The sequence below is a fragment of the Zootoca vivipara genome, chromosome 15, assembly GCF_965207765.1.
Source record: "Zootoca vivipara chromosome 15, rZooViv2.hap1.1, whole genome shotgun sequence".
Lineage (NCBI taxonomy): Eukaryota > Metazoa > Chordata > Lepidosauria > Squamata > Lacertidae > Zootoca > Zootoca vivipara.
Window position 1 is genome coordinate 38470845 of NC_142598.1, and position 12615 is coordinate 38483459.

The 12615-nt window shown below is 42.0% G+C and overlaps 1 protein-coding gene across 7 annotated transcripts in view; it reads left to right on the top strand.

Annotated features, from left to right (window-relative positions):
• Nucleotides 1–8652, top strand: part of CCDC171 (coiled-coil domain containing 171) — a 202656-nt gene extending 194004 nt beyond the window's left edge. For all 7 annotated transcript variants that reach the window (XM_060269246.2, XM_060269247.2, XM_088658745.1 and 4 more), the window contains one exon: nucleotides 6599–8652. In XM_060269246.2, coding sequence (XP_060125229.2) covers nucleotides 6599–6814 — 216 coding nt within the window. In that variant the 3' untranslated portion in view covers nucleotides 6815–8652. The remainder of the gene's footprint in view (nucleotides 1–6598) is intronic.
• Nucleotides 8653–12615: the final 3963 nt, after the last annotated feature.

Sequence of the window (12615 nt, forward strand, 5' to 3'; positions counted from 1 at the left end):
CCACAGATATATGGTCTCTCTTTAAATTTCTTCCATAGCATATTGATCAGCAGGCTTCCATTCATAGCATACTGTAACTTCCTTAGAGTAGGAGATGACACTTGTGCACTTGGTTAACCCTAATAAAAACTGGGGATTTACCTAGATCATGCAAAAAAAAAAAAAGTGGGGAATAAATCTCACCAATGATCTGGGGTTAAAATAGGTGTAACTGAATCTTAAATCTTTCCCGGATGCCCTTAAAAGATTTACAATCCATTTACTTTCTTTGCTATGATTTTTTAGGGGGTGCTCACTATTTTACTTAACATACTGCCAGCTGTTCGACAGAGTATGTAATAGAGTTAATCATCCAAATGTCTAATGATTTTTCTGGTGTGAGAATGCTGAATCATAAAGACACTTTAATTGTGCCTTAGCCATATCCTTCTGTGTCATAAAAGGCTATTGTTGGAAATAATAATTATGATGCCCCACACTCCCTGCATTTCTGTTGCTAATATATATATAAATCAAATGTATATATTTAAAATCAAATTATTTTGATGGTCAGATTTCGGTCCTTTGGTTTTGGATTCCCCCCCCCCTTTCATTTTTAAAGCATGATTTAAAATAAAACGAGAAATGTGGCTTTGCTGAATGCCGGATTTCTCTTCCCGGTTTAGTAAATGGGATGACTAAATCATAGTCGCACGACTTTGGAGCAAACTGGGAAGAAGGAAAGTAGTTAAGCATCTTGCTGTGCGTGAGCAGTTAAGAGGGCAGGCAGGCAGCGTGCACCTTGACCACCTATTATGAAGCTTTTTGCTGCAATGTCAAGTGAAAGCAAGTTAATTGGGTGAAGCTGTAGAGCATGTTAGGGGCATGGTAAAGGGATGCTGGCTGACAGCTGAATGTCAGCAGAAGCTACTCGAGTGTGGCTGAGAGACAGAGACCTGTCACAAAGTTCACGCGGGCTGCCGCGCAGTTAGGGAGCTGAAATGCGGTTCGGGCTCACTTTCTCCCTCATTGCATTCAAGCACCTTAAGATTTCACACTGTATGTGTCAACCCTTGTTCTCTAAGCTGTTTTCTCCTAACCCTTCTGAATTCAAATGATTGGACAAAAAGATGCTAATGTTTGGCAAAGTGAATGTAAATATAGTCTTTTTTCCTCCCTCTTCTCGCCCCCCCCCCGCTTCCCCTTTCCCCTTTCTGCCAGAGAACAGATCTGCATCAGATTCCAGGACTCTGACAAAAAAAAATAGACTGCTGGAAAACCTTTTTTTCTGTACAGGCCCTTCCAGCCTGTTGCAAAGGCTGAGCGAGCAATATGTAGCTAGTCAATACAATCTCGCCCCTTTTTATTTCCTTTTAATTGATCCCCTCCCAGCCTCCACCGACTGAAGTAACGGTTGGAAAAACAGCCACCTCTAAAACTAGCGGTGGGGAGGTGTGGACATTAGAAGGCCGCTCGCTTGGATTTAGGGCCAAGCTTCCATTCGCCCATAAAATGGGCACCCATAAATATGGCCAGTAACACAAGCACAAGGCTTGGCCCGCGAGATTCAAATAGAAAGGGTAAAAAGGAAAGGGGAAAACAGAGTCGGCAGTCTTTCCGTCTCCATGTTTAGAGCTGCATAAAGAGTCGAGCGTTGTGCTATGAAAGGAGTGCATGCCGGAGTTGCTTGACAATGGAGGCTTAATAATGGCAGCGCATTGCATAGAAACTTGAGCGACGCTCAAGAGCATATAGTCATCGTTCTGCAAGATAGAGCCACAGAGTTGGCTTTCTGCTTGTCTGCAAGAAGAAAGAGCCCGGGGTGCTCGCTGAGTTCCATCTCCCATAAGAGCCTGAGAAGCAGCTCTGCTGTTCTGGATTGCGGTATATATTGTCCCCAACGTGGAGTGATCTCCATCAGGTCTACCTGGCCAACAGTCGAGGGATGCAAGGTAAAGGTAAAGGACCCCTGGACACTTACGTCCAGTCAAGGGCAGCTATGGGGTTGCGACGTTCATCTCGCTTTCAGGCCAAGGGATCCGGCGTTTGTCCACAGACAGCTTTCCGGGTCATGTGGACTAAACCGCTTCTGGTGCAACGAAAAACCGTGATGGAAACCAGAGCGCACGGAAACGCCATTTACCTTCCCGCCACAGTGGTACCTATTTATGTGCTTGCACTGTTGTGCTTTTGAACTGCTAGGTTGGCAGAAGCTGGGACAGAGCAATGGGAGCAAGGATTTGAACCGCTGACCTTCTGATCGGCAAGCCCAAGAGGCTCAGTGGTTTAGATCACCGCACCACCTACATCCCATTCGAGGGATGCACACAAGGGCGGGAGGGGTGTTAAAAGGGCCGCTCAGCAAGGACATTGCAGAGCTGGGAAAGATTTAGAAAAAGGGTGACCAAAATGATCAAGGGTCAGGAGCAACGCCACCACAAAATAAGTTTACAATATTTTAGTTAAGACAAAGGCAAGTAAGCAGAGACATGATAGAGCTGCGTGAGATTCTAGGGGTGTGGGGAAAAGTGAAGTTTTTCTCTCACAGTACTGAAACCTGGAACCATGCACTTGAGCTGAACATTTGAAGATTCGGAACAAAAGATAGCGCTTCCTGCACAGTGCATTGTTGGTCAACAAAAGAGGTTTAAAGACTGTCTCAAGGCAAATCTTTAAAAATGTAGTATAAACACTGACAACTGGGAAACACTGGCCTGCGAGTGCTCCAGTTGGAGAACAGCCTTGACCAAAGGTGTCATGGGCTTTGAAGAAACTCGATCTCAGGACGCCAGGGAGAAACGTGCTAAGAGGAAGGCACGCTTGGCAAATCCACACCATGATCAGCTCCCACCTGGAAACCAATGTCCCCACTATGGATCCAGAATTGGCCTCCACAGTCACTTACAGACCCATTGTTATGGAAGACAATCTTACTTGGGTATGAGTGATCACCAAAGAAATTGTTGAACTATGGAATTTGCTACCACAAGCTGGCATAGCTCAGTTGGTAAAGCATGAGACTCTTAATCTTGTGGTTGTGGTTTCGAGCCCCACGTTGGGTAGTAGATTCCTGCATTGCAGGGTGCTGCTTCCTCCCAACTCTACCATTCTGTGATTCTAAGCTGCAGTGATGGCCGCCGACTTGGATGGCTTTAATGGAGAATTAGACAGATTTGTGGGGTCTAAGGCCATTAGAGCTCATCCTAAATCTGGATGGGAAAACAAGGTGGTAGCAGAGCAGTCTGTGAAGAAACTGCAGACACCCCGTTTTACTGACCACAGTACAAACCTGATCTTGGGGGATGTTGGTTCTCTACCTACAAGATAGTTGTTGAATCCTAAAAAACTGGGTGAGGATCATGCAGCAAATTCATTAAACTGACACAAATGGTTATTGCGGAATTTCAAGGTACATCATTCTCCCATCATGTATCTACAGTACATTTCTAAATGCTCTTGAATGATGTACCTCGGTTTTCGAACACCTCTGTAGTCGAACATTTTGGAACTCGAATGCCGAAAACCCGGAAGTAAGTGCCTCGGAACTCGAACGGATTACGTTAGAAAACCGAGGTACCACTGTATTTATATAGCCGTGTTGGAAATTCCAAATAGTATATGAAATCATTTAGGTAGACTAAAAGTCTAAGGAGCTACACTACAGCAGTGTAGGGTGAAAGAACGATCCCTTCTTCCTGTTCTCTGATACAGTGGTACCATGGTTGTTGAACTTTATCCGTTCTGAGAGTCTGTTCGACTTCTGGAACCGATCGAAAACCAAGGCGCGATTTCCGATTGACTGCAGGAGCTTCCTGCACTCAATGGGAAGCCGTGTCGGACGTTCGGCTTCCAAAAAACGTTCGCAAACCGAAACACTCACTTCCGGGTTTGCGGCGTTCGGGAGCCGATCTGTTTGGGAGCCAAGCCTTTCGACAACCAAGGTACCACTGTACTGCCAGATACAGATAAGTAAAAAGGCGAGTGCCTTGGGGGCTGGTGGAGATGAGCAGAGACAAACCAAGAATCATTCTCCAGCCCAAATACTGATCTGAGCTGTAGTAGGATTGGGGGGGGGGGAAGCATTATTTTGAGGGAACCTTTTAAGACCCCCAGAAGTTCTTTTTTTTAAGCCAGGCTAGGGCAAACTTTCAGAGCATCTCTAGTCTCTTAAGGTGCTGCAACATGGAGCCACCCACTTGGACAGAACCCATCTGTAAATACAGAAAAAGAGTCTTAAGTTCCAATTCTGTAATCTTGCCAACTAAGGGATAGAGTGCAATGATACTGAGAAAGAGAAAACACAATCTGATGCACATAGACACATGGTTATAGTAATAAATTTTAAAAAACCCACCTATATTATTTTGAGTTATTCCAGTGTAAGTTTACACTTTCAGGGCTATGTGTTTTCTTCATTTGTTTTAAATGCATACAGCAGTTCTGGATCAAAACAGTTCGTATGAATAGCGGCGAAAGCTTTTCCTCCATCTGTCAAGGCTACAGGAGCAATCATATTTCCATTCCATTTGTCGGATGTTATTCTACCTCAGTTTCCTAGGAGGTGCAGCCTGGGCCTGAGAACTGAAGCAGACCAGACCCCCCCCCCTCTTCCCACCACCGCCAAACATTGAAGCCTTTTCCTGTAACAGTCTATTGACTAGCTGCCAATCATTAAGTTTCATACTTTTTTTGTGCAACTCTCTGAGGGAACCTGATTTCTACCCCCTTGCTTGGGATTTTGAGGTTCTTTTATTTTTAAAAAAAGAACCAGCTGAGTTTTGAGGGAAATAAAATGTGAGAAATGATTATGATTTTTAGCCAGAACGATAAGCGAGTTAATGCGGAAAATGACACTGACAAATATGCAAGACAACCTGTCCTTTACCTATTGACTGCACCTATTTAAAATGACAATTTGTCCTTGATTTTTGGAGCGGAATTTTAAAACAAAGCACATTTTCACATAGCGTCAGAATTTCTCTCTTTGGAGTAAGCCAGGAAATCCAATTTTTTTGCATTCTTGCTGCGGCATCCTATTTAAACATTTAGATAATTAAAACTTGCTAATTAGAATAACAGATGTTCAAATATGTGAAGTCAGTGTTGCCACTGCAATAAACATATGGATTTTAACTTGGCTCCAATATGCCGTGTGCAGTAGGACCAAAATATACTCGCGGCAAAGATTACAAGTTTAATTTCTGTCTAACTCAAACTTCACAATCCGAAATTCTTTGTAGAACTGAGCGTACAACTGCTTTTTAAATATCTCTTTGGGGTAACCATTTGAACTTGCAACCATATTGGTGGTTCTGAAAGGTCCGCCTTTTCAGGCTGCTACAAGATAGCTTGTGTTGTATCAGGAAATCAAAGAGCCAACATCAAAGGAAATTGCTGAACTAGGTGTTAGATGCAAACCATTGATTTTTCCTCCTCCTTCTCCCCAGTAGCAGTAATGGGAATGGGAGGGGGAGGCTCTCAAAAACCCAATGCGCACAGTAGCAAAATTCCAAATATTCCCTTCCACTTCATTACTGCAGCCTGTATTTTGGTGCTCATACAATTCATCGAATGCATTCCATGGCACTCATTCTTCCTATATATTCTTCAGACTGACTCAAACTGCTCCTCTTTGCTCTCTTACCTAGGATTAAGTTGCTGGGACTTAGTTCTGAGTAAAAAATGTGTAGGGTTATGGTACCCGAATACTTTATCTGCTTCATTTGCTCTGATCAATGAAAAATGTAGCTACAGTTTTGTAGATCAGGCATCCCCAAACTGCGGCCCTCCAGATGTTTTGGCCTACAACTCCCATGATCCCTAGCTAACAGGACCAGTGGTCGGGGATGATGGGGATTGTAGTCCAAAACATCTGGAGGGCCGAAGTTTGGGGATGCCTGTTGTAGATGTTAATAAGCCATAGCTGCCAAGTTATCCCTTTTTTAAAGGGAAATTCCCTTATGCTGAATAGGCTTCCTCGCGAGAAAAGGGAAAACTTGGCAGCTATGTAATAAGCATGAGCAAGGCAATATTTCTCCAAGACTGTATCCTATTTGGAAGGAATGTAGTTGCTGACCATGTTTTAATTAATTCCAGACACAGAATGAGACAAAATTTTAAACTGGGAAAGGTCAGGGCCAAGCATAATTCAGCATCATCAAACAATAGGCTTTTTTTTTAAAAAAAAAAAGAAATGAAGTTACACTTTTAGTGAAAAAACTATTCTAGACTTTACTGTACAGTGCGAAAAATCACGTGTTCCGATTTGTAGATGATTGATGCAATTTAGCAATTTTCAGTCTTAATGATAGCAGTGCAGCAGAGATACAGGAATGAGAGAATCAAAACCTTTACTAGAGCATTCAAATGTGAAAATGAGAAGGGTAGTCGAAATATAAGGCGAAACAAGTAATGTTTTCAAAAATTATTGTTAACTAATGTAATCCATAGATAATCATGGTGTGCTTGTTGAAATTAATGGGGCTTAAAACTGCTTTAAACCGTGCATTGGGCTGTACTAATATGCCGTAGAATTTGAGCATACTGTTTCTTAATTGGCCTATGGCTAATGTGTGTGTGTTTTATTTATGGTTTTTTCCCTTTTCTTTTTGCCTTATAGGACCCGCAAAACACTTTAAGCATCCCTAGACCTTCAAGATCCTTAACCCAGCTGGACCAGAGTTGCATCCCAGACTTTTTGCCACTCAAGGCAGAGTCAGACTACGATACATCTTTTGCCTTGGTACACAACAGATCCCAATCTGAGATTTCCTCATATTCCTCGACCCTGAATTTCATACCCACCACCAAACGAGCAATGCAAAATGGATGTTAAGATCTGATATTTTTTTTGTAAGCAGCTATATAAAAATAAATGTGTGTAACTAATTTAAAAAAAAAACCTCTTATTTGGATGTTTTGAGCCTTCGAATTGCACTTATTTCTCTATGCATTTCCGTGGCATTAATTTTGCATTATTCATTGCGGGGATTTCACGGGTCGTTCCTATGTTCCTGCGCTCCCAGCATACTGAAAAAGAGTTCATTAAAAGAAAAAAGAAAAAGTTTTTATTTATCACGGCAGCTCATTTTTATGTAATATATTTTTAAATGTTAAAGAATGACACATTTTGGGTAATTTTCCTGAGACTTTATATATATAAAAAAATCAATAAGCCATTTTAGTCTCTATCTATCAAAGTTGTTTCATACTTGTCTATTTTAAAACAGGGCTGCAATACTTTAATAGGATTGAGAGAGCTATTTGAAATGTATGCCAATGATTCCTGTCATTTCATGGCAGCCCTGCCATGGTTCACTGAGCCCCCTTCTCCTCTCTTGTCAGCTCAACTGAAGACAAGCATTTAGTTGCAAACTTTAAGCAGGTTGTGCAAAACAGAAATGATGTGACTGCTTCTCTTCCTGCACAATAATGTCACTCCTGGTCAATGTGAGAAGGTCAGGTTGCTTCTTGTAAACCTACATGATGCTACTTGCCCATTTGAACAAGTTAAGTTAAGTGTGGAATCCGGTCCCTGCAGGCATTGCAAACTCATCCTTTTATCAAGTCCGCATTTGATAAGAAAGTAGAAACAATTGTGCAGGGAGGAATCTCTCCCTCTCTCTTTTTTAGATGATATGTTTATGTACTTTTTATAAGGGCAGTTCCCAAACCAGGATTGCAGGTAATAAATTTAGTTTAAGCTGCAGAGACTTTAAAGTAATGGCCGTTTTGACCTTCAAAATAGACTCCCCTTTTTTGTTGTTGTTGTTGTTGGTAGTAGGACCCAAGAGTGACGCCCATCTTGGATGCTGACAGAATTTAAAGCAAGGCCATTGCCCTGCATTTTCTGCCTTGTAGCACACAAAAGTAAAATTGTATGTCAGGCCGAGATGTCGGGGAGCTGACAAGATGCCCCAGTGACATTTCAGCTGGAAAGAGCAAGTGTCTTGCAACCAAGTGGTCAAATATCAAATAATAGGTCAAGCAGGAAGGAGCTGAGTTCTAACCACAAAGAGGTTTCTAGTAACTTACTTGACAAGCTTTTGGGGGCTTTGTGGCTTGACAAAGTGATGTTCTGTTGGGTATCGCTAGACAGACCGTTCTTTATCGCCTTCAGAAGATCAGACATTGACATTGATTAAACTCTTTAACCCTTAAAGGTTAAATCCTGGCTGTATGCGTCATTGTGAGTAAAGAACAAAAGAAAATTTGTAATATATACCATTTGTTATGGTATTAATCACCCCAACTCCCCAGTGCCATTAACATTTGATGTGTAATGTAGTTTTTGACAGCGATATTGAATGCAAAATCTATATGTTAGATTGCTTCTCATTATGGATCAGGGATACATTAGAAAAATAACAATGTGCTTTATGGAATTTGTAATTTCTCGTGCTTTGATAAGAGCAGTGATTTGATTCCACAGGTCCTGACTAGTAACATTTGTCTTTGTTCTTTTGCCCTAGAAGATAAAATTTCCATATGTAATACACCTACCGTTATAAGTAAAATCATGCAAATTTCCAAGAAATGTACTCCAAAGCCACTCTGTAGAACTCTGAAAAATTTCAAGTATTTCTCATCCCTAGTTTACAAAGTGGTCGCACACGTACAATTGCAGATGTACTTGTTTTCAAATGAACCAGTAAAAAAAGAAAAGAAAAAGTCCCTCTTTTCATGGTGTGTTTTCTCTATGAGGCAAAGTTCTATTCTGCTTCTGTTCCTCCTAGTCGTTGTGGTTGCTACACACATACTGAAAATATTGTACATTGATCTCAAACGTGGATCAGTTGCTTTTATCCACACACAGGGCTTGCCTTTCTTTGTGCCATACCCTTGTTTCTTGTTTAAAGTGAGCTCAAAGGCAAAGATCTGAGTCTATTAAAAGCCACCACAAATATTTTAAGACTATATGGCCAGAACTTTGCTTGTTTACAATGCATGACTTTGCACTACCAAAACCATTTCCACACACACCCAAAAAAAACCTCCAAACATTGGTTGTGGTGATGTTCAGTTTTAAACTTTGCTTGTCACAACAGTGACACAATGTAATTTATAGTTTTTAAAAAGGTCGTGCAGTAATAATGAGTTAAGCATTGCTGCCTTTGGGAAATCAGAACATTTCTGGTTTGCATTTCCCTACTCAGCAGAAGAGCCGCAACTGGAAGTTTGTAAATGGTGTATAGGAACGGCTGTTTTGCAAGGAGGTTAGCATGAATATTATAGGATAGATAGGGGTAGATGGATCAGTCTTTTACCAGTCGATACCAATTTCACATATGTTTGTTCACAAGTCTCATTTCCGTGAGTGTTAAACAAACTAAACAAGCTATTGCTTAGGGCCCCACTCTCTTGAGAGCCCCCAAAAAAATTAAAGAGGGGGGACTCAATGTACCTTTCCAAAATATAAGATAAAAAACAAATAAAACCTACATACAGCAACAGCGTTTTGTGTTGCGTAGGCTCCTATTTGTTATGTGCAAATGGCTTTAGATACCTATTAGGTCCATCAATGACCATCTAGCAAATATTCAACACAAAAAACAGCGACAAATTGTTGTTGACAAAAGACAGCTGGGCATATAAAGGGCCCCATTACCTTCAGTAGCTGAGGGCCTCATCAAACCAAAATCTGACTCTGAAAACTACCCCCATCGGGCCACAAGCTACCTGGGTGAACAACCCCACAGGTAAATCGGTTTGGTTTTCAAGGACTCTTTCCATCCTCCAGTGTTGGTGGGGAACTGCTGGAAACAGAGTGTTGATAGCATGGTGAACAGCCGTCAAGGGAATAGATCTGAAAATATATTTGGTTTGCTTTTCGGGGAAGTTTCTTCCTCAGTTGTTTTTTTGTAGCTGTAAATGCTGCTCCCGTTGTTGTTTAGTCGTTTAGTCGTGTCCGACTCTTCGTGACCCCATGGACCATAGCACGCCAGGCACTCCTGTCTTGCACTGCCTCCCGCAGTTTGGTCAAACTCATGTCCGTAGCTTCGAGAACACTGTCCAACCATCTTGTCCTCTGACGTCCCCTTCTCCTAGTGCCCTCAATCTTTCCCAACATCAGGGTCTTTTCCAAGGATTCTTCTCTTCTCATGAATCCCCATCGGGCCACAAGCTGCCTGGGTGAACGACCCCACAGGTAAATCGGTTTGCTGCTCCTAACAGTCGCATTTCTGTTGCTAATGCTGCTCCTAACAGTCGCATTTCTACGCGTCTACTCGGAAGGTAAGTGGCATTGAGCTCAGAGGGGCTTCCTCTCAGAATCAGACGAAAGCTTTGCACGATATCAATGTCCTAATAATCGCGTTTACCTATTTGTACTAAAGTCCTCTCTAATGATGGCGAAGAGGAAAATTCCATTTCGCTGCCTAGCTCCTTAAATATTAGCCTGAAAATGGCTTGTTTTTGTTTTAAGAGCTCTAGTTAACTGATGGTCTATTATTCTATACCACTGTTTTATTGTCCTGGGTCAACTAGCACAGCTGATTCTAATATGTCAGTTGAACAGCATCCTGTAGTCATTAGGAATATCTGTGCACTCGGTGCAAGCCTTTGTGACATTGAGTTATAACTTGGATGGAAATATTCATCAGATATTTTTTTGGCAAGAAAAGCATTCCAGGGTATTTTTTATATATATTGTTGTTGTGACAGTAATGCAGCTTATGTATCCCATCATCCAAAAATGTGTTACTGGGGGAGGTGGGGAATGCATAAGGTGAAACAGAGCAGATTTAGAAACACCACCTGATGTGCAAAAGCCAAAAAACCCACCTCCCCCAATAGCTATCAAGTTTTCCCTTTTCTCGCGAGGAAGCCTATTGACAGCTATGCGCCCCCCCCCATTCCAGTGGACGTTTTTCTCTCTTCTGCAGTTGATTCACTCACTTTTACATCTCCTGCAGTTCATCTATTGCCATAGTTTGAAATGCATCTGATTTTAGAAGGGTGGACATATTTGGGGAAACCATTCATGATCGAGATTTTTGAAACAAACAAACGGATTCATTGTGTATTAAAAACAAGGATGGATATTTGCAGTGGAATCCTTTGCATGGCTGCTAAAGTTTGCAAGCTATGTTCAATGGGGCATACTCTGAAGCACGTCTCTCATATAAGTTGACTGAACGACTGAACATATGATTAACAACTGAAAATAAAAGCTACGGTGTCACTTCAGAATCTTTAGAATATGATTTTTGTCGTTGATTCTGATGAAGAATGTAGTTAATGGTTGTTGTTTTTTTGTAAGATGGATAATATGACCCATATCTTTTGTTGAAGATGGAGGTCTGTGGTTTGAGCAAAGTACATGGACTGCAAGAAGATCAAACCTATCCATTCTTAAGGAAATCAGCCCTGAGTGCTCACTGGAAAGACAGATCCTGAAGCTGAGGCTTCAATACTCTGGCCACCTCATGAGAAGAGAAGAATCCTTGGAAAAGACCCTGATGTTGGGAAAGATTGAGGGCACAAGGAGAAAGGGACGACAGAGGACGAGATGGTTGGACAGTGTTCTTGAAGCTATGAACATGAGTTTGACCAAACTGCGGGAGGCAGAGAAAGACAGGAGTTCCTGGCATGCTCTGGTCCATGGGGTCACAAAGAGTCGGACACGACTAAACAACAACAACTCATGTCTCTTTGGGGTTTTTCTTCCATGCTCAATATTATAAACATCGCTGGTTGTGTGCATGAATTCTTGAATATGGAGATGTACCCATTGTTAATGCAGTAAATGATGGTTTGTGGTCACAAAACACGGGTTATTCCATAAAGCATTTGTCCTGTGATGAGACATAGAAAGATAACACAGGAGGGGAAGATTTCCTGGGCCAAATTAGGACTGGTGGTAATTTTGGGCAGGGGCACCAGCTCCTGGGGGGCCTATATATTTGGGTTAGGAGCCCCTCCCCGATGTCCCAAGGTGCAGAGGCGAAGCATGGAGTCAAGTGCAGTGTGGCTCCAGTGGCCAGCTCCTCCTCCTCCTCCTCCTCCTCATACTGCCGTGGAGGGGAAGGAAGGTTGAAGCAACCCCTGGAACAATTTTCCAATTGTTCTACCAAAAATTGTGCATATTGTATACACTGTGCTTGTGGGCTATTACGGTAGTACCACCTGTGCAATCGGGACCAGAATTTCTGAACATAGGTCCAAAATACGTAATACATGTTTAGACGCCCGCTTGGTGCAGTGCAGCATTTCCAGCAAGCAGCTCGTACAGAGAATGATCTGAGCTTCTTTATTTTGTGGACTTTTTAAAAAATTACCTTCGTGACCCTGATGTTGGGAAAGATTGAGGACACTAGGAGAAGGGGACGTCAGAGGACAAGATGGTTGGACAGTGTTCTCGAAGCTACGAACATGAGTTTGACCAAACTGCGGGAGGCAGTGCAAGACAGGAGTTGCCTGGCGTGCTATGGTCCATGGGGTCACGAAGAGTCGGACACGACTAAACGACTAAACAAGAACAACAAAATTACCATTAAGAACTGTGGACGTACGAAGAGTGTTGTTAAGGAGTACAAATTAATATTTCAACTTGGAACCTTGTATCCTAAAGGTCTTAATACTGAATTTGATTTGGGATGTTTTGTATGAGTTTAATTTGTAGGTATTCTATTGTTT